This window comes from Lithobates pipiens, unplaced genomic scaffold (genome assembly GCF_037356315.1).
Source record: "Lithobates pipiens isolate NorthernLeopardFrog02 unplaced genomic scaffold, aLitPip1_a1.2 Scaffold_25, whole genome shotgun sequence".
NCBI lineage: Eukaryota > Metazoa > Chordata > Amphibia > Anura > Ranidae > Lithobates > Lithobates pipiens.
The window spans coordinates 210,269,857-210,294,883 of record NW_027507787.1 but is presented as its reverse complement, the minus strand read 5'-3'; the positions used below and the strand labels follow the sequence as shown (position 1 = coordinate 210,294,883).

At 42.6% G+C, this 25,027-nt stretch overlaps 1 protein-coding gene across 1 annotated transcript; it reads right to left on the bottom strand.

Annotated features, from left to right (window-relative positions):
* Positions 1–12,439: 12,439 nt before the first annotated feature.
* Positions 12,440–23,496, bottom strand: LOC143929823 (uncharacterized). The gene is made up of 4 exons (XM_077453799.1): positions 23,344–23,496; positions 21,344–23,297; positions 12,750–13,141; positions 12,440–12,455 (listed from the first exon to the last, which is right to left on the bottom strand). Exons 2-4 carry the CDS (start codon positions 22,625–22,627, stop codon positions 12,440–12,442), a joined length of 1,692 nt encoding a protein of 563 aa, XP_077309925.1. The 5' UTR covers positions 22,628–23,297; positions 23,344–23,496.
* Between the last annotated feature and the right edge of the window lie 1,531 nt (positions 23,497–25,027).

Here is a 25,027-nt window from a genome sequence, read left to right as displayed (position 1 = left end):
ATATATATATGGTGTTTCATTTTCTAATGGAAAAAAATAAACTGCAAAATGTTTGCAGACTTTGCTTACTCCCCGAGTCTGAGTGATGTAAAAGATAATATATATGCTAAATTTCAAGAAGATTGCATAATATTTTGAGGTTGCACACTATGATCTGTTTTGTAAAAGTAGGCAAAAAATAAGATTTTTCAATGTTAATTACTATTATTGGGAAAACTAGAAATCACAAACTTTAAATATTATTAAAACTCTACACTAACATTAATAGGTAATATGATAGGCAAAACGTGTTATATTAATCAACTTTATCAACTTTAAATGATGCAATCCCTTGTATTCTGTCACGTCGTGGATCCCAAACAATTCAAAAACGTCTTTGTTTTATTAGTAACGAAATGGCTCAGGTCGTTTTCTTCAAAAACCATGCTTTTCCCCTCCAATTGTTTCACTTCCTTTTTCTTTGCAGATTTGGTTTCTAAATTTTTAGTCATATTTTTCTTAACAGCCTGAGTAATACATTCATCCAAAAAAGCCAATTCTACATTTGTTTCTGACAGATACCAAAAGTGTCTCTTAGCAACTGTGAAAGCACATTTTTTGACGTCTGCATCTGGGTAAGTGCTCAAAAGCTGTAGCATATCCAAATCATTCTTTGGAGCCCATCGACCTTCAATTGTCTCATGCCAAAAGCGAACATATATGAGGCTGAAAAATGTGCAACCCGTTTCATTCGTTCCAATTGTCGTTGAGGAATATTCAACTGTTTAGTGAAGAGGACAATTTTAAGTGCATATATTGCCTTTGCCATCCACCTTGCTTGATGCAGTGCCCCTGGGATCCTGAAACTGAAGTCATTTTTAGACCAACCTCCTAGGTACAGGAGTGAGAGTTGTAATAAATCTTTGTAGTCTTCTCTTGGATGACATCTGTCTTTTAGGACATTTTGGATGTAGTTAACCATTTTCACTCGTTGTTCTTCTAGAAAGCCTTGAACAGAACTTTCTTCATTCAACATTGTTGCATATGACTTCTTATCAAGTGAAGCCCACAGACTTTGCTCTGATAAAAGTGATCAATGTGTGCAACTCCTCAGTATTATCCAATCTTCTTGAAATTTGGCATATATATATTTTACATCACTGAGACTCGGGGCGGAGGCAGTCATATGAAAATCACATCTTTGGAAAAATGAAACACCCTAATATATATATATATATATATATATATATATATATATATAGACACACACAGTCTATATATAGGTCTATATATATATTTGGGCACAGGCAAAATTTTCGTTTTTTTTTTCCAGGTATTTACCAAAACATATTCAAGCTATAGTTATATAATGGATATGGGCTGAAAGTGCACACTCTCAAGTTAAGGGTATGTACATCCAAATCAGAGAAAGGGTTTAGGAATTACAGCTCTTAAGAATAGCCACCCCCCCTTTTTCAAGTGACCAAAAGTAATTGGACAATTGAATCATAAGCCGTTTCATGGCCTGGTATGGATTACTCCTTCATTATTTCTTCATTAATTAAGGAGATAAAAGGACTGGAGTTCACAGCACAGATGTACAATGATCCAAAACACACTGCAAAAGCAACCCAGGAGCTTCTGGAGGAAAAGAAGTGGAATATCCTGCAATGGCCGAGTCAATCACCTGATCTCAACTCAATTGAGCATGTATTTAACTTGCCAAAGGCAAAACTAAAGGCAGAAAGACCCACAAACAAAGAACAGCTGAAGGCAGCTGCAGTTAGAGCCTGGCAAAGCAGCAGAAAGGAGGGAACCCAGTCTTTGGTAATGTCCATGGGTTCCAGACTTCAGGCAGTTATTGCCAGTAAAGGATTCTCAGCAAAATATTAAAACTGAACATTTTATTTATGATTATATTGACTTGTCCAATTACATTTGAGCCCCTGAAAATGGGGTGTCTGTGCATAAAAATGGTTGCAGTTTCTAAAATGTGTACTTGATATTTATGTTCAACCCCTTGAATTAAAGCTGAAAGTCTGCACTTCAAATTCGTTTGGATTGGTTCCTTTTAATTTTATTCTGGTGGCATACAGAGCCAAAAGTATGAAAATTGTGCCTGTGTCCAAATATATATGGACCTAACTGTATATGAACTGTGTGTGTATATATATCACACACACACACACACACAGCATGATACAGTTCAGAACTTTTATTTTTACGAAGACGGCTGAATTTAAATAAATGCAAACCATTCTAATTTCCCTTTTACTTTTAATTTGACCAGTGATAATTATAAATAATTTTAAAATTTAAAATGTTACTACAGATAAAAAAAATTATCAGTTCATTTGTCCTGTTCATGATGTCACCAAAAATTGTTTCTTGCACAGTGCATGGTGAAGTCATTAACAAATAAATGCCTTTTTAATTTGGGTTCTGTTTTTATTTATTTATTTATTTATTTATTTATTTTTTAAACAACACAACAGAATGAATGAATAGGCCCAAAAAAGACATGAACAATTTCACAAAAAAGGAGTTAACGGGGGAAAATAAGGCATAAATCAGGGCTTGAGAAGATAAAATTGTTATTATTAAAAAAAAAAATCTTTCAAATTTAACACTGTAATAATCACACTTACTACTCATCATAAAAGAAGCAATTTTCGTACACAACCTATTAATAAGTTACTTTGCAGGGTCCAAATTAACCATGTGAACCCAAAAATCTAAACATAGCATACCAACATTTGCAGAACTGATCCTGAAATTTGGATGGCATTATGTTTGTACAGAATTTCATGAATTCATATCCAATGTTGAATACAAAGTTTAGTGTTCATTTTAGCAGTTAACGTGCGCAAAAAGGTTTTTGGGACCAAAGTTTGTTCCAAAGGATGTTTCTGCTGTAGCCAAGGCCTCCTTAGCTTGCCTGCTATTGCTGCCAGGTCCAATCATTTTATCTCAATATCCCTTAATGGCTTGTTGAAGGAAGTGGCCCAGAAAGTTTTTTAGCCCTATCATCTTGTCAGGCCAGAGGGCCAGGAACTTCCAAAGTTTAAAAAAAATGAAGCCACACCAGAACTGATTGAACCTTCTGTTCATTCATCTTTATCTATCTAAAAAAAATATCCACAATGTTTTGAACTTTTAAGGTAACCTTATATCATAAAATTGCATTTTTAATTATTATTAAAAGTTATGTTAATACAACATCAAACTGCATCCTCTTCCATTTGAAACCACTACTCCTTTTTTAAATAACATTTAAATTTTCAGTATGTAAATCACCACTTGGTACATTGCTTGATGTCTACATATAACACTTAAATCTGAAACAACACTGCAAAAAATCGTAGCAGTAGTACATAATCAGAATTGATCTTTGCTTTTCTGATTAAATGCTTAACCTAAAAGAAGAAAGATGAGCCACTTTCAGTCTTCATTTTAGAAGTAATTTCTTTAAAAGTTAAAAGAGGTGTATTGATGGAATCCTGCCTTAGAAATGTAAGTAGGCATACATCTGTTTTTATTTTAACAATCTTCAAATATTTTGAATATGTTTAGTAGGATGTTGTTCTTTGATGTGAAACCTTTGATGAGATCAAGTGTGAAGCTAGCTTTATTAGCTACATTGGTCTCCTTCACCATTTTTGTAGTAATTGTTTACAATTAATTTTCAAGAGTGATAGCTTTTTTTCTTTCAACACACATTAACATTTTTTTTTCTAGCCAGGGAATATACACAGAGCATATAAAAAAAACTAAAACAAAAAAAAAAACTATATTTGAATCAATATTTAGAATATACCCAAAAAGTATAACGAAGGGGGTATACTTTTATATAAATTTTGGATTTATTTTTTGATATGGGTTAAATACAAAACACATGCACACATTATAAATATATATGTATACTTTATTTATTCCACATACATTCAAAGCTTTATTAAACTGTAATACAATTAAAGCTCAAAAATTTTAAAAATGATAAAATTGTTAAAACCACCTAAAGTATATCTAAAGTCAAAACCGATTTTTTATTTGGATAGAGTATCAAACGCCTAAAAGTATTTTTAATGTTTGTGTTCCATTGGTAAGAATAAACTTCACTTCCTGTCCCATAGATACAACAAGAAGTAAAAGATAATCTGTCAGGAAAACCTTTCCTGCAAACATCCGAGTGGTGTGAGGGTCGGAAGAATACCTGTGTGCAGGAAAAGCAATAACGCGATCGGCGTTGCACGCGTGTGCGTACGCGCGCGAACACGCGTGCTTGCACACGCGGGAGCGCGCGCGACCGTTTTGACGGCAATTGGCGCCAATGACGCTATTTAAAGGGGATCTTTGCCTTGCTGTCTTGCTGCCCGATCAACAGCGTTCCTGTGTACTCTGCTACCCTGTATCTTAATCTACCTGATCCGTATTGAACTTGGCCTGTTCCTGACTTCTCTGCTTGCTGCCTGCCCCCGACCTTGGCTTCTGAACCTGACTATTCTCTTGGACTTCGTTCTGGTACCTGATCTGCTAGCCTGTGTTTGACCCGGACTGTTTAACTACTCTGCAACCTGCCAGTTACCTGCCTACCGCTGCTGGACTACAGAACACCTCCCTGTTCTCCGCTGTATCTGGCTGGAGCCTTCTGCTGTGTTCTGCTACCACCTACATCCTGCTGCTGGACTACAGGACTCCTTCCCATTGTCCTCTATATCCTGCTGTCACCTGCATCCCGCTGCTGGATTACAGGACTCCTCCCTGTTGTCAGCTGCATTCTGCCCGCAGTCTGCATCCCGCCACTGGGCTACAAGGCACATCCCTGCTGTCCGTTGCTTCCAGTTGGAACTGCCTGCTGCGTCCTGCTATCATCTGCATCCTGAGGCTGGACTACAGGACACCTCCCTACTACCAACGGTCTCCTGCCTTCTACACCGGCCATCCAGTCAGGCGCTTGTGCTCCTTTGTGCTCCCGAGCCCCGGTCATCTATATCAGGGCCTCCCGAGTTAGAGGTTTACGAGAGGCCGCTCCCTGCACTCTGGGCTCTGCCTTAAGGTACGTGACATAATCTCTCCAAAAAGAAAAAGGAAAAGAGATTATTTTTTGGTTTCCATCCAGAGCGAGTGCCCCCATTGGAAGATTGTCCCTCTATTCTTGTTCCAGTGCCAACTGAGAACTTTGGATTTTCCCTCAGTCATATTAAAGAGGAAGTAAACTTCCTTTACTGACGTTTACCTATAGGTAAGCCTATAATAAGGCTTACCTATAGGTAGTGTAAATATCTCCAAAAATGTGCACCGTTTAGGAGTGTCAGGGCTGGCCTCAGCCCTTCCTTCTCTGAGCTGGCCGCTCAACTGTCGGCTAATTGTACTAATTAATTAACTCTCCACAGTAACCCACCTGTTGATAATCCTGCTTGTCGGTCCTGCCTACTTAAGCCGTCCAGCCCAGAGGATCTCTGCCTTCACCTTGGTCAACATCACAGAGACTATCTACTGCATTCCTGTTTCAAGACTTGCTTGGCTGACATCCATTCTGGCTGCAGATCCTGCTTGCTGTTTTACTACACTGATTCCTGATCCCTGATCTTCTGGCTTGGCTAACTATCCTTCCTGGTTACCGAACTATTGGCTATGTCTTGTCTACATTTTTTCTATTTACTTTTATTATTAAACAAGTGTTTACCTTGCAGGGAAAAAAAAAAAAAAAGATCCAGTGGTATATAACTGTTTTAACAATGTTCACCAGGAAAAAAAAACTAGTCTTCTAAACTGTAAGTAACATCTTAAATTTCCTGCAAGTAATATTGATATTGTAACTGGGATAATGATGTATAGCAAGGTTGAAGATTGTTCACAGTGCACAGTCTGCCGCATGTACACAATAATGAAGCTACAGCTCCAGGATGAATGCCGCTGCGATAGATGTGAGCAGGTTACAATTCTAGAAGCTCACATTAAAGATCTGGAGGAGTAAATCGCAACACTAAGTGGAACAAACAACCTTGAAAGGAGTTTTCTGCTCACTGAGCAGGTGGTTAATGGGGCTGATGTGGAGGGTGAAGTGGTAAGTCAGAATTATCAGGTAGGAAGACGGGTTAATGCATTTAGAGGGAGTGATGGGGCTCACAGAAAAGGAACGACATCCCTTCGTTTGAGCATCCAAACAAACTTGCCAAGTTGGGGGAAGATGTGGGGCTGACAGAGGTGGCTGCCCTAGCTGAGAGAGCAGCCCATCTAGTAGAGGTGGTGAAGGTAGTGCAGATAGACCTAGACAGTTGGTAGTAATAGGGGATTCTAAAATTAAATCAAAAGGATTGATAGAATAATTTGTCACCAGGATTGCCTCAAAACAATGGTTTGCTGTCTCCCTAATGCCAGGGCTTGTCATGCATGTGGTGGACTGTGTTGATAATTTACTGGGAGGGGCTGGGCATGACCATGTTGGGACCAATGATAAAATACATGGAAGATGGAGGCTCCTTAAGCATCAGTTTTAAGGGAAAGACTTCTCCCAAGGTTATATACTGTGGAATATTGCCTGTACCATGCGAAACACAGGAAAGAAAGACACTGGGAGATTAGAGAACTGAATGGGTGGCTAAAGTCATGGTGTAAGAGGGAAGGATATGGGTTTCTAGAGCAGTGGGCTGACTTCCTATTGGGTTACAACTCATATGCTAAAGCTGGTTTGAACTTACATGGAAGGGGGTCTGCTGTGCTGGGGAGAGGTTTATAGAAAGGCTGAAGGAGTATTTAAACTACAAGTGGGTGGGGAGGTGAATTTGAATATAATGGGTCAGACAGGTCAGACGGGGGCCAGACCCTAATGGTGGGTGGAAAGGGGGAAGAAGGGGAAGGGTCTATGGCAGATGATATGTAAAAACATAGTTACATAAGAGTTGAGGTTGAAAAAAGACACAAGTCCAACCTATGTGTGTGATTATATGTCAGTATTACATTGTATATCCCTGTAGGTTGCGGTCGTTCAGATACTTATCTAATAGTTTCTTGAAACTATCGATGCTCCCCGCTGAGGCCACCACCTGTGGAAAGGAATTCCACATCCTTGCTGCTCTTACAGTAAAGAACCCTCTACGTAGTTTAAGGTTAAACCTCTTTTCTTCTAATTTTAAATGAGTGGCCATGTGTCTTGTTAAACTCCCTTTTGCGAAATTTTTTTATCTCTATTGTAGGGTCACCAGTACGGTATTTGTATATTGAAATCATATCCCCTCTTAAGCGTCTCTTCTCCAGAGAGAATAAGTTCAGTGCTCGTAACCTTTCCTCATAACTAATATCCTCCAGACCCTTTATTAGCTTTGTTGCCCTTCTTTGTACTCGCTCCATTTCCAGTACATCCTTCCTGATGACTATTGCCCAGAACTGGACAGCATTCTCTAGGTGCGGCCGGACCAGAGTCTTGTAGAGGTGGGAGAATTATCGTTTTATCTCTGGAGTTGATCCCTTTTTTAATGCATGCCAATATTCTGTTTGCTTTGCTCTGTTTGAAGCTTGGAATTCCATGCCATTGCTGAGCTTATCATCTACAGTGGTGTGAAAAAGTGTTTGCCCCCTTCCTCATTTCCTGTTCCTTTGCATGTTTGTCACACTTAAGTGTTTCGGAACATCAAACCAATTTAAACAATAGTCAAGGACAACACAAGTAAACACAAAATGCAATTTGTAAATGAAGGTGTTTATTAATAAAGGTAAAAAAAAATCCAAACCATCATGGCCCTGTGTGAAAAAGTGATTGCCCCCCTTGTTAAAACATACTATAACTGTGGTTGTCCACACCTGAGTTCAATTTCTCTAGCCACACCCAGGCCTGATTATTGCCACACCTGTTCACAATCAAGGCATCACTTAAATAGGAGCTGCTTGACACAGTAAGGTCCACCAGAAGATCCTTAAAAGCTACACATCATGCCGAGACCCAAAGAAATTCAGGAACAATTGAGAAAGAAAGTAATTGAGATCTATCAGTCTGGAAAGGGTTATAAAGCCATTTCCAAAGCTTTGGGAATCCAGCGAACCACAGTGAGAGCCATTATCCACAAATGGCGAAGACATGGAACAGTGGTGAACCTTCCCAGGAGTGGCCGGCCGCCCAAAATTACCCCAAGAGCGCAGCGACGACTCATTCAAGAGGTCACAAAAGACCCCACAACAACGTCCAAGGAACTGCAGGCCTCACTTGCCTCAGTTAAGGTCAGGATTCATGCCTCCACCATCAGGAAAAGACTGGGCAAAAATGGCCTGCATGGCAGAGTTCCAAGGAGAAAACCACTGCTGAGCAAAAAGAACATCAAAGCTCGTCTCAATTTCTCCACAACACATCTTGATGATCCCCAAGACTTTTGGGACAACATTCTGTGGACCGATGAGACAAAAGTGGAACTCTTTGGAAGGTGTGTGTCCAAGTATATCTGGCGTAGAAGGAACACTGCATTTCATAAAAAGAACATTATACCAACAGTAAAATATGGTGGTGGTAGTGTGATGGTCTGGGGCTGTTTTGCTGCTTCAGGACCTGGAAGACTTGCCGTGATAAAAGGAACTATGAATTCTGCTGTCTACCAAGAGATCCTGAAGGAGAATGTCCGACCATCTGTTCGTGTACTCAAGCTGAAACGAACTTGGGTTCTGCAGCAGGACAATGATCCTAAACACACCAGCAAGTCCACCACCGAATGGCTGAAGAAAAACAAAATGAAGACTTTGGAGTGGCCTAGCCAAAGTCCTGACCTGAATCCTATTGAGATGTTGTGGTATGACCTTAAAAAGGCCGTTCATGCTCGAAAACCCTCTAATGTAACTGAATTAGGACAATTCTGCAAAGATGAGTGGGCCAAAATTCCTCCAGGACGCTGTAAAAGCCTCATTGCACGTTATCGCAAACGCTTGGTTGCAGTTGTTGCTGATAAGGGTGACCCAACCAGTTATTAGGTTTAGGGGGCAATCACTTTTTCACACAGGGCCATGATGGTTTGGATTTTTTTTCACCTTTAATAATAAACACCTTCATTTACAAATTGCATTTTGTGTTTACTTGTGTTGTCCTTGACTATTGTTTAAATTCGTTTGATGTTTCCGAAACACTTAAGTGTGACAAACATGCAAAGGAACAGGAAATGAGGAAGGGGGCAAACACTTTTTCACACCACTGTACTAGAACCCCAAGGTTTCCATGATGCATTGGAAATTGGAAAACAGCCATTGGAAATTCTAGTACTATAATATGCAAAATACAAAATGTGACAATGAATTAAAGTATTTGTTCACCAATGCCAACAGTTTGCCAAGCAAAATAGGAGAGTTGAAAGCTTTGGTGCATGAAGGGAATGACAATTTGATTGGTATTACTGGCTTCATTCTTCACACGATTGGGCTATTAATATTCCCGGTTATGCTCTTTTTCAGGGAGACAGGGTAAAACAAAGGTGGTGGCAGACCTGGCCCTCCCATTCGCACCCCCCTTCCCCCCCCAAGGCAGGCTCTTGCACTACATGGTTAGCAGATCTATTGCACAGACTACATGGTCTGTATGGTCTGCTGAAAAAGGGGATTGGACAGACTATGGTCAGCTTTTGGACAATACCCAGAAATAAACTGCTTTCATATAGGAAAGAGAAGGGACAGGATATACACAACCCGCAGGAAGGGGTACTGTTCCTGGAATGTGCTAAAAGCTTCTCAACCCTTCACTGCCTCTGCACTCTGCACTCCCCCTCCTCCTCCCCAGATCCACTTCACAGGCAGCTGCTGTAGGGTTTCCATCTGTCCGGGATTCACCTGGACAGTTCGGGTTTGGAATCATACGTCTGGGTTTCAGACTGCTCGAAACCTGGACACATTTTTCAGACCAGACTATGGCTTCCCAGCAGGGTTGCTGGCTGCAGTTGTGTAAGCCGAGAGTTTGTTTTACACTCTTTCACACTGCCCAAAGCCAACACTAACAATTCTCACACACACACACGGGAGAGAAGAGAGGGCTCGATCTACACCTTTTCCACCCACCCCTACCCCTCTATGTCTGCCCACACTCCAATCCCTGGCGCTGTGGCTCAGAAAAGTTAAGCTGGGGGGCTGGAAATTTGAGGTCCAGCAGCCTCAGATACATCTGGATGAGAGGTGCTGACTGCCAAGGGGCGAGTGAGCTCACCATCCATCCCTGTCTGTGACTGAAGTCTCCCCCCTTCTCTCTCCTGTCTCTGAGTGAGTACACTAAGGTAAATCAAGGTTCTCTGAGCACTCATTACATCAGAGTTCCCCTTTACACCAGAGGCCACAGTGTTCCTCCTTATATCAGAGTCCTCTCTGTACATCAGAGTTCTCAGTGTTCCGCCTGAAATCAAGGTTCCCAGAGCATCCCTTACAGTATGTTAGAGTCCTCAGAGTTCTCCCTTACATCAGAGTATGCAGAGTCCCCCTTACAGTGTATGGAAACTGTGCAAGTTTAAATGTAAAAGGGGAACTCTGTGGACTCTGATGTAACGGGGACTCTTGTGATTAATTTCATATGATTAGAAATGCTATTTAATATAAAAATATATGTAAAGTTTATACTATAAAACAAAACAAAAAATTGCTGTGCACTGCTAAAGTGTGCGGGTTTGACTTGAAGAAAAGGTGGCAACCCTAAGCTGCTGCGATCACACTGCAGGTCTGAGAGCACAACACTAGTGTGCTCTGCTTAATCTTACCTCCTAGCAGTTTCTTCAGTGATATGCCCCGATCACCGGCATTCCATCGGACCAGCATAATGAGTCACTCAAAAAAACCGAAAGTGATTGGCAGGTCCGATAAAAGCACCGCCCTACATCCTACGGACCAGCCAATCACTAACCACTATAGGACACATAGGGGGTTATTTACGAAAATCCACTTTGCACTACAAGTGCACTTGGAAGTGCAATCACTGTAAATCTGAGGGGGAGATCTGAAATGAGGGGAAGCTCTGCTGATTTTATTATCCAATCATGTGCAAGCTAAAATGCTGTTTTTTTTATTTTCCTTGCATGTCCCCCTCGGATCTACAGCGACTGCACTTCCAAGTGCACCTGTAGTGCAAAGCAGATTTGCCTTTTCGTAAATAGCCCCCATAATGTCAGAGTGTAGAGCTTTGCGCTCCATGGGCAGTCTAAATGGCAGCCGATAGATTTGCTTGCCCGCAATCACATGATTGCAATGACATATGCAGGGGTGCCCATCCTTTTTAAGAGCGAGGGCCACTTAAGCAACTTGGTAACCAGTCACGGGCCACAATGAGCGGAGCGGGTGGATGTCACAGCTATTCTATAGGCCCTTCAATCTGATCCACCCAGATTTTTTTTTTTTAGAGGATAGGAGGCAGGTGGGAGTAAATGGACAAAAGTCTGTTTACATCTGCCGCTCTTTAGAAGTGAATTGAGGGTCCGATTGGGTAGGGCCGATCATGTAAAAAGGGCATAAGACTTTCCTACTGTGCTGCGGTTTACCCACACCGTGGGTACAGTGTAGTGCACCTGTGTCTATCCTGCAGGTTAACCAAACTTTGTCATAGACTCTGCTTAAGGGGCTCTGCAGCTGCTTTCTTCCTCTACCACCAGCTTTATTCACAACACTGATGCTGTGGTATGACAGGTAGGCAACCTGCGATCTGGGCTTGCTAACCCGCCATTCCAGAGCAGGAGGTCGCGGGCCACATCAGAGGGCTCCACGGGCCACATCAGAGGGCTCCGCGGGCCACATCAGAGGGCTACGCGGGCCACATATGGCCCCCGGGCCACTGGTTGGCCACCCCTGACATATGGCTTCCCATAGCACCTCTGTGATTGCCGCCACGCCCCACCCCCCACCCTTCTTCCCTCCCGCACACACTTAAAAGCTTAGCTTTGGGGGGCGGTGCCCCTGCACCCCCTATGGATGGGCCGCCACTGGGTTGTGGTGTCTTTCTCTATGTAAGAAGTGATACCAAAGTGAGCGTGAAAGAGGACCTTGATGGAGAGTGTGATGATGCTAAAGCATTAGGGGTGGAACTGAATATGGGTGTGCATACTTCAAATTAAATTATTAGTGTTTGTTATTGACCACCCAGTGTTAATGAGGAGGTGGAGACTCCGCTCCTTGCAACCATAGAAAGAGCTGCAAGGGCTGGGACAGTGGTAATCATTAGGGGTTTTTATTACCCTGAAAATGGCTGGAGTAATGGCACTGCTGATAGTGAAAAATAATCAGCGCTATCAAACTAATGAAAAAAAGAAAAGAAAAACTCAAATTATAACAAGTTGTTCTCTATGACACTCTACAGTGATTCATCCACCGCATGTAATGGTTTAATAAATACAGTGAAGCGCAACTTATAGCAACAAATGCATGCAACATAAAGTGCAATAGTGCAATATAGTGCAGTATAATATAGATCTATCCCACAGTTCTTTTAGACATAAAGTGCAAGTCCTTTGTAATACAATCTTCAAAGTCCAATCTTTCTGAGCATTAAAGATGAGATAGATATAAAGACCCAAGTGTCTTTAGAATAAATTTACGCTTTCATAATCATCCTCCACCAAGTGAATAACCTGCTCATCTTAAAAGCAAAATAAAACAGCATGTGGTATATAATGTAGCCACAACTGAAAGCGCTGGACAGTCTTGTATGGACAAATTCACAGAAGAGATAAAATCATGTGTCAATATATTGATAACATGTAGTGAATGAATGAACAATTAAAATCTTGCATGGATGTAACAACTGTAAAACCTGCTCCCCACTGTGACAATACCTTGTAGAAGCGGTCAGACGTGGACTGGCTTGGTGAAACGATGCTGTGACTTGAAGAAGGGCCACGCCCCGAAACACGTTGTCAAGACAATGGCCATTCTCTTCCTCCACACTTCTCAGCTTGCTCTTCACCATCCTGTGTTTTAAGCCTCGTTCTGGATCTGTGTTCCCCAAGCGTATGACGTCACGCTCAGGTATTTCCGCCTGCTGGTTCCTATCGGCGGTTGTTGTGGCTGCTTCCTGGTCCCTCTTCTTTCCACGGCTGTCTGGCCACTTTGCCATCCACCACCGGGGCTTCAGTTGAGGCATTGCATCTCCCATCTGGCTCCGGGCACATGAGGGTTCTACCACCGCAGCAATAAATTGTAAGAATGGGTGGAACCTTGTGCGCTGCTATGAAATTAAAAAGATTAAAAACAAAATACAAATGGTGACAGCTGCTGACACTTCCCACACTGTGATGAAGATCTATAGTTGTTATTATATATTTCTGTGCAAATGCACTGGCATATATAAATGTGTTGCGCTGTGTACTGCAGAATATCTCAACTTCAACCTCCTAATATTATAAATATATACCTTACCTATACAGTGCTAATCAGATGGAATACAAATCAATATATAAATATAAATGTAAATACATATAAAATTATATAAACTATATATGTATCCAGTGCCCAATATATAATAATAAAGTGCTCGTGCTCTGTGAATTCCAAATGCTATAATGTGAATGGATCAATATAATGCGATCAAGTCCATTATATACAGCGTGACACATTTATATATGCCAGTGCATTTGCACATATATATGTATATATTTGGACATATATAATAACATACGCAGCAATAAATTGACACATGATTTTATCTCATTGATTTCTTCAGAGAATTTGTCCATACAAGACTGTATATAATGCTCTAGGCTCGAGTATGCAGAGACTCCAGATGGCTGTTTCCTCCAACTCCATCACAACAACTCGCAACTCCTCAGGAGGTTTATGGAAGATACAAAGGCACAAACATAGTGCACGTCCACTAAAAACTTGCTTATTCCCACAAACAAAGACATACACTTAAACCCCATACACACTATTCAATTTTCTGCAGATGTTTGTCTTCAGATTTACCAAAACCATATATGAGGTCAAACCTTAAGAGTTTCAATTTGTATGCAATCAGGCAGGCCCTTGCACTACATGGTTTTGGTAAATCTGAAGACAAAAAATCTGCAGAAAATCTAATAGTGTGTATGATTCTTTACTAAAAGCAAATATCCACGAATCGTTATACTCCTCTAGTCAGACGCCAGCTCAGCTCCAGGGTAAGAGTACGGTGTGACGTCATGGGCTCAGCACCTCCATATACGTGTTGCGCCCCTGTGATTGGGCTTCTTCAGTAAGCTAGGCTAGTGGCAGATGTCATAACAAAGCCTGGGGAATGCCCAGGAAAAAAACAATACCTACTTACCACCAGCTCACAGTCAACCGAATGAACCTGTCTAACAGTGCATTAAAAACAGGGGTTTAGTCCGCACATATTTGCAAACACATGCGTAAGCCACAGAGCCTCGTCACGGCACCCTGATATCTGTGGTCCTAACACTAAAATATGAGTGTCCCCACAGTGGAGGCACGTGCATTCTGAGGGATAAATGAGGGCAGGTGGACTGTAATGCATGTGCCTCCACTGTGGGGAGATTCATATTTTAGTGTTGGGACCACAGATACCAGGGTGCCGTGATGAGGCTCTGTAGCTTACGCATGCATTTGCAAATGTGTGCGGACTAAACCCCTGTTTTTAACGCACTTTTAGGTTCATTCTGTTGTCTGCGAGCTGGTGTAAAGTAGGCTTGAGTTTTTTCCTGGGCATTCCCCAGGCTTTTATGTTACCTGTTTCAGCTTTCCAATGTTGCTTACTGACTGTGATAGCCAGCTATAGATGAGGGTGGTGGCGAGTTTTTTGTTATCACGTTAGTGGCAGATGTCAGGTTGTGCCTAGCACAACCTGACATCCGTCTCTCAATTCCTCCCGGTGACATCACTTTCACTGGTTCCGTTCCACACTTGTTGGAGTGGCCTTCCTACATCCACAAAACATCCATGCCTGTGTACCACCTTCTCCTAGCTGTCCGAACCACCCTAGGAAGCCTGCAGGTCAGGGCGAGCCACTGATCTCTTACATTTTGAGCGATTTTATCACTAATATCTTGTGAGTCTATTTAATCTTGTGTCATTAAATTTTACTTCTAAATACTGCACTTAGGTACCATCCCTCTTAGTTTTCTTATCTCCACAGAGCTCATCACACTCTGAGGATAGCAGCCACTTCTGTTGCAATTTGCATTTTTAGGAACTGTATGTCCCCTATGGACCCTTAGAGACTTTTTAGAGAACTTATGGGTTGGGCTATATGCCCTCTATATATAGTACAACAATTTCTACAACTACCTTTGAACTACGCTAACTAGTTGGGTACATACCCTCTATGCGCCTTTTATCCCCTGACACATCAGGTTGAGTGTACAAATATATAATGGGGTTGATTAGCTTCTAATTGAAAAAGCAAAAGTTAAAAGCTAATTGGATACTGTAAGGTGTTCGTCTTCTAGATTCCCCTGGATAGCCTAGGCTGGAGTGGCTCAATGGAGGTCCCAAACGCCGGCGGTCAATCAAATACACATACACTCATGGGTACGTGGTGAAGATTACAAGGTTTAATGGGAGAGTGGACCGTCTTTTATGTGGTACTACACAAAGCCCTGCCCTGTGAGGGGCCAATCGGGTGATTTACACATACATAGACAATTTAACTCATGACATTAGCTCTTTCCTGAAATGTAAGTTAAAGGTTATCTCCTGACAGTTATCTTCAACATCTACTGACTGACCATATTCTTGCGTAACCAGTCCTTATCTTAGCTTTGTGCCTTTCAACAATGTTCAGAGAAGAAAACACAGGCAGATATTTTCCTGAGATATCAATATCTTACATAGACCCTCTGGAGAAACATACAGCTATCTGTCATTTAGTCACGTTATCTATATAGTTTGTCACGTAAGCCAGTATGCTTGTATGTCTTTAATTCTGAACCTATTGAAATGCAAGCCTAAGCATATTGGTACTAGATTTTTTGACTTAGTATATCTTTTGGTAATTTCAATAAGTATTCCCTTATAATCCTCCCTTTGATCATTCTGTGATTTACATAATGATCATTCCTTTTCTAATTTAATAGCACAGGCTTCATACTCCGAACCCTTGTGCTCTTGGTTTTTATACCATACCGTTGGATCCTTAACAATGGAAGTGAGTTTCAGATCCTTCGGAGCGGCCGTGTTTCCCTTTTTACATAAACATTTGATTATCTTATAACAGGCATATAAAAATAGAATGAAGAGAATCACAGTGACAATTGTCATGGCAGCATTTCGGAGCCAAGATATTAATCCCCCAAAACTAAAACTGCTCGAGAAGGGATCCCAGTTTTTTCCTATGTTCCGTGCCTCTTTCTGTAGTTTATTTACCTCTTCCCTGTGTTGGGCAATAACGTCATAATAGTCTGGGACTTCGATGCTGGTATTATGAATCCAGGTACAGCACTCATAATCCTCAGTAGTCTCACAGAGGCCAGTAAGGGCTGCACTCATACTTTCTATAGCCAACTCATGTAGTTCTAGTTGCTTCCTAATTGCCCTAGTTTCTAGATTTAGTTTGGTTATGTCATCAGAATTTTCCTCCAGAATCTCATCAATTATGCCAGTGTAATTATTTAATCTTTTCATTAGGTCAATTCCCCATCCTGTCCAGGAAGGGAACCATGCCCAGGCCATATCTTTTTCTAAAAACAATTCTCGTTTATTACGGTGTCTAAGGGGATATCTAGGATGCATGCTAGCTTCAAGGAGGTGACTTCCCTTGTTATCCCCTAATACCCCCATGATAGGAACCAGGGCTGCAAGGTAACACCACCCCTGGGGTTTGGTTGGGATCCAGGGGTGACAGAGTTTGCCGCAGCATATATATATGGTATTTCCTAGAGCTAGGGGCCGTTTATGGAACACGTTCCTAAGAGTATCAGAAAGGCCAGAGAGTATCAGAATTGACATTAATTGGTGTATTGTAGACTTAGTACTGGAGCTAAGAAAGTCTAAAAAGGTGGCATTTAGGGTGGGATCTGAAGTATGGAAAAAAGAAGGACTGTTAAGCGATGTCATTGAAATGTTAAGTTTTGCTTGTTTGCAAACCTCGGCTCCATCTGTGGTGTTTCCCAGTCGGAAACACCAGTCTGGGAAGTGGCTTCTACCTATAATTTGGAAAGTGAGGGTTTTATTTGGAAGGGTCCTAGTAACATTCGTTAGGACGATAGGGGGTGTTCCATTAAGGAGGGGGGTAAAATTCAAGGGGACTGCCATGAGAGGGATTCTAGCTGTACTGGGATGTAGCTTGCTGCAGATCCAGCATTTCTCAAAACCGGATTTTTGAGCATAGCTATATTTGAATTTTAGTAGTAACATCTTGTCAGTCAGTCCCTTAGGTGACTCATTAACGGGTATAATACTTCTACTATGTCTTTGGCCGGGGGTATTATTCATCTTAGGTGGTCCACATATCCCTTTTAATAGACCTAAGTCTTTTGGATGATATATACAGTTGGCTATAAACCATGTGGGCAGGAATACAAGTAGTACCAGATTACCCCAGAGGCATACAGCCTTCCCTGACACTGAAGATAAAAACATTTCTACAAGTTCTTATGCTTGTCCTTCTTCTTCGCTATCATGTAGGGTTTCAAGGGTTAATTGTCCAATGCCTTCCTGAATCTCTTGCAGTTTCGGTAGCTGTTCGGGTGGGTCGGGTTCTTCTTCAATAGGTGGGGGGTCGGGGGTTGTGGGAAGCGATGGGCACTTTTTCAGCCTGCTGGCGTGGATCCAGGTGTTTCCTTGGTCAGTCAGGACCGCAGTTCTGGACACCTTTTCAACCTTCCAAGGTCCAGAGTAGATTGGTCCGATCCTCTTTTTGTGGGCCAGTTGCTTGACTAGCACTTGATCTCCTGGGATGAAGGGGTGTGTTGGCTCTGTGGAGAGAGGAGAGAAGGTGACAGAAACTTGTTCGTTCGTTTCATGAAGCATACTTACCAGGTTTTTCACGTACATTTCCTGTTGGGAATAAATGTCAATATCAGTGTCTTGGTCTAATGGGGGTAATTCTATGTTTGCGGGGACTCCCATCAAAATTTCAAAAGGTGAAAGTTTCGTTCTGGCGTGGGGTGCCGTCCTAATCTGGAATAGCACAGAAGGGAGGTGATCAAGCCATCCCTTCATTGTGCCCCCTGTGGCCTTTTTCAATTTATCCTTTATATTTCTATTCATTCTTTCCACTACCCCTGCACTTTGAGGGTGATAGGGGATGTGTAGTTTCCATTGCAGCCCTAACAATTTAGCCACAGCCTGGGTAACGGAGGAGCTGAATGCAGGTCCCCTATCTGACCAAATAGATGTTGGTATGCCAAACCTACAAATCCAGTTATTCAGCAAGCATTTTGCTGCTATATTGGCTGTCTCACCTGCACAGGGAGTGGCTTCAACCCAGCCTGAAAATTTATCAACGACAACGCACAGGAATTTTAGGTTCCCCTTTTGTTTTGGCATGTGTGTGAAGTCTACTTGTAAATCTGTAAGGGGACCTATTGGTGGGGGTAGATGACCATGTAGGCCATGCCGTTTGCCCTGCACATTGTTTTGAGCACAGGTAAGGCAACTTGTGGTCAGGAGTTTGACTTGTTTGTTCAAGGCGTTTGTGCAGAAAGATTTGGTGTACATAGTGGCTAAAGGGACGGCACCTATGTGTCCTGGACCATGAAGGTAGGAGAGAATTAGAATACTGCTTGCCTCAGGTATTCCCAATATCTTCCCCTCTTTTGACCACAGACCCTCTGGGTCTTTGGTCAAGCCAGCCTTCACCCAATACAAGACATCTTCCTCAGTGGCTAATGATTGCATTTGTGCCACTACAGATTTAAAGTTAGGACAGGTGAAATGATCCTTAAAGTACATGGACGTGGGGGTGGGCTCCTGGGTGGAGGACTGGGCTGCCTTTTTCGCTTCTCGGTCAGCTAAAGCATTTCCCTTGGAAAGTTTGCTATTATCTGAAGAATGTGCTTTTACTTTAATTATTGCCACCTCTTTTGGGAGCAAAATAGCCCGAAGAAGTGCCTGAATCTGGGTAGCATTGGAAATAGGTTTATTATCTGCTGTTTTAAAACCTCTTTTAGCCCATATTACTCCGAAGTCATGCACCACCCCAAATGCATATCTACTGTCTGTGTAAATGTTCACCTTCTTATCTGTAAATAAAATGCAGGCCCTGGTGAGGGCTTCTAGTTCAGCCACCTGAGCCGAAGAGGGGGGCAGTGGTTTGGCTTCTAATACCTTGTTCGGCAACTGGACTATTGCATATCCTGTTTGGAAGGTGGAATCAGAGGGACGGGAGCAACTACCGTCCACAAAAACATCGTCTGCATTGGTAATCGGTACGTCGGTGAGGTCTGGTCTTGGTGATGTGATAGACTCCACTTGTGTTATACAGTCATGAAACTGGTCTGGGTCTTGTGGTAGGCGTAACATGGAGTGCAAGAGACGGACGGCAGGGTTGTTGGCGGGAACATATTTGAGAGACAGATTGTCTGTGTTCATGAGGGAAATCTCATATCCACTGAGTCTTTGTGAGGTCATGTGTTGGGTGTTCATGTTCTGTATGAGGTGGGTGACAGAATGTGTGGTGTAAAGCGTCATCGGGTGTCCCAAGACCATCTTGTTGGCATCTTGTACGGCCATAGCACAAGCGGCTAAATTCTGAAGGCATGATGGCATGCCTTGAACCTGAAGGGGGAGTTTTTTAGATAGGTAGGAGACAGGGCGGTAGCCTGTTCCATGCTGTTGTGTCAAAACCGCGGCAAAAGAGGTCCCCGAGACTACACAGTATAGTTGAAAAGCTTTACCATAGTCTACCAACCCCAGGGCGGGTGCACATGACAAACTGTTCAATAGGGCCTGGAAGGCTTTAAGCCGTTCCTCTGTCCAATCAACCTGCCTAGGTGCTGTTGAGGCGGTGGCCTCTCTTAGTATGCCATCATAATGAGAACAGTCAGGGATCCACTGGCGGCAATATACCACAGCGCCCAAGAATGAGAGCAGGGCTGCCTTGTCTTTTGGGGGGCTCAGTGCTTGTAGGGCTGCGGCGCGTTTGGGGGAGACCATCCTTGTTCCCCCCTTCAGTATGCACCCCAAGTATTCCACTTGTGGCATACACCACTGTATCTTCTTTCTGGATGCTAAATGCCCGATGTGGGCTAGATGGTTCAACAGAGATGTGGAATCGACCGCACAATCTTCAGCAGTGCGACTGCACAAGAGCAAGTCGTCCACATACTGTATTAGCACCGACCCTCGCTCAGGCGTCCAAGACTTGACAGTCTCATTGAGTACCATAGAGAAGGCAGCAGGACTATCAACATACCCCTGAGGCAGGCGTGTCCAGGTTAACTGACCCGTCAACTGGCCCTCCGTCCAGGAGAAGGCAAACATAGGCTGGGCCTCTTCCGCAATGGGAATGCTAAAGAAGGCATTTGCTAAATCAATCACTGTGTAGCATAGAGAATGTGCCGGTATACATGAGAAAATAAAAGTGATGTCTGAGACTAGGGGCGGAAGTGGAATCACTTGTTTGTTAACTGCCCTTAGGTCTTGTACAAGTCTCCACTCCCCACTGGCCTTTTTTACGGGGTAAATGGGCGTGTTCCAGGGACTGATGATTGGTTTCAGGATACCTTTTGATATGTAATCATTAATTTGAGGGGAGATGCCTTTGACTTTCTCTGGGGGTAGGGGATACTGTTTTTGATATTGTATCCCCGCATCTGATCGCATTTGGGGTGCATATGGTGTGCAATTAATAAAGCCCACACTACCTTTGTTTTCTGCCCAAATTGTGTGATGGTCAAGGGAGGAAGGTATCATTAGAAAGAAACTCCTGTGTGCATGTCTTTTTGGGCTGTGTAAGTCACAAAGAGGGGAACTCACAGTGAGGGAGCCGTCTTTGTCAAACTTAATGGTAATGTTCAACTGGGACAGTAAATCTCTGCCCATTAGGGATACTGGACAGGAAGTCAGGACAGCGAAACTCTGCATACATAGCTCTAGTCCATCCGGGGTAGAGACTGGTAAAGGCGGGGTGACAGAATGAGTAACCGATGTCCCATTTATTCCAATAGAGTGTCCCTCAGTACACAGTGGTGTGTCATACCTCTCATCATTTAATGAGCTAAAAGTGGCACCTGAATCAAGCAGGAAACACACTATGTGGTTGTCTACGCGTAATATAACTTGTGGTAGACTCTTCCATGATAGGTTGTGGCACACCAGACTGAGGGAAGGGACATACTCTAGGCATCCCTATTGGGGGTGTGTTTGTCGGGTAGACGGCCACTGCATGGGGATTCGAGGGGGAGGTCTGTTAGAGGTTGGGGTGTAGGGTGGCTGTGCAAGCGCATGGTTTTGAGATGGTGTTTGGGGAGGTGACGGGTATTGGGGGTACCTTGTAGTGTGAGGGGGGGGGGGGGCGATTAGCAGCGTTGTACCCCCTTCCCCTGCCCCTTGGATAGCTCACCCTCTGTCTATATGGGCACTGTGATTTCCAATGTCCCTGTTCCCCACAATTGAAACATCCTTGGTCAGGTGGGTAGGGCTGCATGGTCATGAGGTGCGGTGGTGAGGATGAGGTTTCAGGTGTGACTAGGGTTTGTGTTTGTGTCAAGGAGGGGAAAATTCCCCCTTTTTGTTCAAAGACCCCTGAAGTCTCTCTGGACCTAGCGTCCTTCATGAATTCATCTGGTGCTTGCTCCGCCCATTTGGGGTTTGTGAATTTGAGCAATTGCGTCACTTTGGGATCGCCTCCCGACATGATGGTAGTAGTAAATAATTGTGGTGTGGCCCTATCTACAGCTTTCCATAGGGAGTATACTCTGGTACAGTAATCATAGAATTTCTCTTTAGGTCCCTGCTTGGCTAGGATCAGTTCTTGGAGTGCAGATGACCCTTTGTATAATTTGGACCAATGACCTCCCATGCCTTTCCAAAAGGATATCCAATCCTTATTGATCTGGATATGGGTTGCCCATAGGTCGTCTACAGGGGCTTCTTCTGGGCTGTCTGGGTCTACAATGCTAAGAATACCTTTTATGTCATCTTTGTCAAGCCCTGTGCCTGCACTATATTTTGCCAGAAAGGTACCTGCATCTCGTGGATACTTCTTGGGATTGGGACATAGTTCTTTTATTTTGGAGAGTGTACCCAAAGGTAATGGTATATGCACCTCGGTGTCCCCTATGGTCATCAAAGGTGCTTTGAATGAGGCCCCTACTACTTCTTTCTCAGTTTCCTCTTCTATGGATAATGTCCCTTTTTTACTAATTGGACCTGACTCCTCAGTTTTGGGAATAGGTGTCTCTTTTGTATGGCTTCTTGTAGTGGTGGGGGGCAGCGCTATAATCCTATCCTGCGCTTCTTTTAACATTTCCTCCTTCTTTTTATATTTGTGTAGACATTTATCCCATGCATGGTAACAATCTTTCATATATTGAATATTTTCCCACTTCCCTGGAGGGTACGAATTTTTGTGGATTTGGCATATTTTACTTACTTCCTGCCAGTCTTCCTCAGTACAAGGACCATATGGCCCTGGGTCATGTATCCCCAATTGCTGACACCTTTCTCGGACTTGTGTCCAAAATGGTTCTACCTGGGGGCCAGGGATCATATTACTGACAAATTCATAGGGTGATGGGGTGGCCATGGCTTGGGTTGCTGCAGAATTCCCCATCTAGTAGTCTGGGCAGTGTGTGTCTAGTGACAGGACACAGGTGATAACACCCGGTTTGTTCAACAATCCGGTCTCTGGTCTGGGAGTAGGATCCCTGATCTTTTTTGGGGCAGATGGACTATGAAGATTTACCCTTAATATACGATGAAGGGTAAATCTTTCCTGGTGGCGGGATATACCCCTCTTACACCAAGTCTGCAAGAGAAGCCTGTAGGTCTAGTGGTCAAAAGAATCTACCTTTCATAAATGCTAAGAAAAAATAAACCTAGCGTGCAGTGTGAACAGGCGGGTGCTACCTCACTACAATCTGGTTCTTAATACTCTGTATTCATTTAACAACATTTGGGTTTATTCAAACAGATATCCACTCTATATAATTATATCTTATACAACGTTAATACTCTATATACTTACGCTTGCACCTAAAGAGAAACAGACATATTTTTATGGTTTAAGATTTCAGCTTTAAAACATTACATGTACATTTATCAAGTAATCACATCATGATGCAATTCATTATTTATAGTGCACTTTTAAAAGTTCTCAAAGTGGGCGTCCATTTAGCCAATCCTTATGTCACGGGCGTATATGATACCTCCCGTGTTAGAATATAATCATAAATATCTCTCTTAGGTTATAGTCGGACCAACCTAGTCAGACTCCTCAATACCTCTCTTAGTTTATAGTCGGACCAACCTAGTCAGACTCCTCAATACCTGCGAACCCTTTTCACCCCCCAAGGGACCAGCCTAGTCCGTTGCGAAGGCACAGTTTATATATATATATATATACAATTAAATTTCTTATAATGGTTGTTTGGACAGGTCAAGCATAAACGCCAATTACCATAAAAAGAGGTAAAAGGTGTAAATATGACTTACCTGTGCAAACCCCACTTTCTGGTACCAAAACTGTAAGGTGTTCGTCTTCTAGATTCCCCTGGATAGCCTAGGCTGGAGTGGCTCAATGGAGGTCCCAAACGCCGGCGGTTAATCAAATACACATACACTCATGGGTACGTGGTGAAGATTACAAGGTTTAATGGGAGAGTGGACCGTCTTTTATGTGGTACTACACAAAGCCCTGCCCTGTGAGGGGCCAATCGGGTGATTTACACATACATAGACAATTTAACTCATGACATTAGCTCTTTCCTGAAATGTAAGTTAAAGGTTATCTCCTGACAGTTATCTTCAACATCTACTGACTGACCATATTCTTGCGTAACCAGTCCTTATCTTAGCTTTGTGCCTTTCAACAATGTTCAGAGAAGAAAACACAGGCAGATATTTTCCTGAGATATCAATATCTTACATAGACCCTCTGGAGAAACATACAGCTATCTGTCATTTAGTCACGTTATCTATATAGTTTGTCACGTAAGCCAGTATGCTTGTATGTCTTTAATTCTGAACCTATTGAAATGCAAGCCTAAGCATATTGGTACTAGATTTTTTTACTTAGTATATCTTTTGGTAATTTCAATAAGTATTCCCTTATAGATACCATGCACAGCTGTACCAGATTTTGCACTCTCCTGTTTTAGTAACTCAACCCCAATATCATAGGAAATCACGGAAAGGAATACCAATTATACAATAGTAGTGCTATATTAAAGACAACAGGCACCAAACCAAATAGTAAAGGCAAATGTATTATATTGTCACCCAATATGTTTGGTAACTAGGCAAGCATAAAATGGAGTAAAAATGGTAACACAATTTAGCATTCAATGTGATTAACAGTAAGGACTAAACATAAGATGACATTTGTTGTCCAGATCAGCATAAACAGTAGCAAGGCCACCTCAAATGCAGCAGTAGGAAAGTGTAATCTATTGAGTAATGGAACTATACTGCCAGATCGCATTTATAGCAACAATGGTAGTTCTAGACTGAATGGGTATGTCCTGTCCAAAAGAAAAGGAGGGTGGTAGTGGAAGAGGCGTGGAGACAAAGGGGGCTTGCAAAATAATTATTATGGGAGGGGCAGACCTTTGACATGTTTTTCTGACAGCTATCGTTGGGGCCCTTTAGTAGCGTCTTTGCACTTAACAACAGTCTCAGTTAACCTGCATGCGTAGGTACAGTATAACCTTGGCACAGGTTCAAGGTAGGTGTGGTTCAGATGTGGCACAGGTTCAGTATAGGGTTGGTATAGGTAAAGTCTAAATTTTGAATAAGTGTACTATAGAGTGCAGTATGGGTGTGGTATGGATTGGGTATACTTGGTGTCCTGCTCTCATTGACTCAGTCTCTGCTAGCATTGTCAATAGTGGGAGGATAGCCCTCTCACCAGTTCCCAGGATGCTGCTGTGGGCACTTACTGTAGAAGGGGGCTTCCTCAGTCTCTCCCTGAAAGCCTCCTGTGATCAGCAGTGGAAAGAGGGTGAGTGGACGC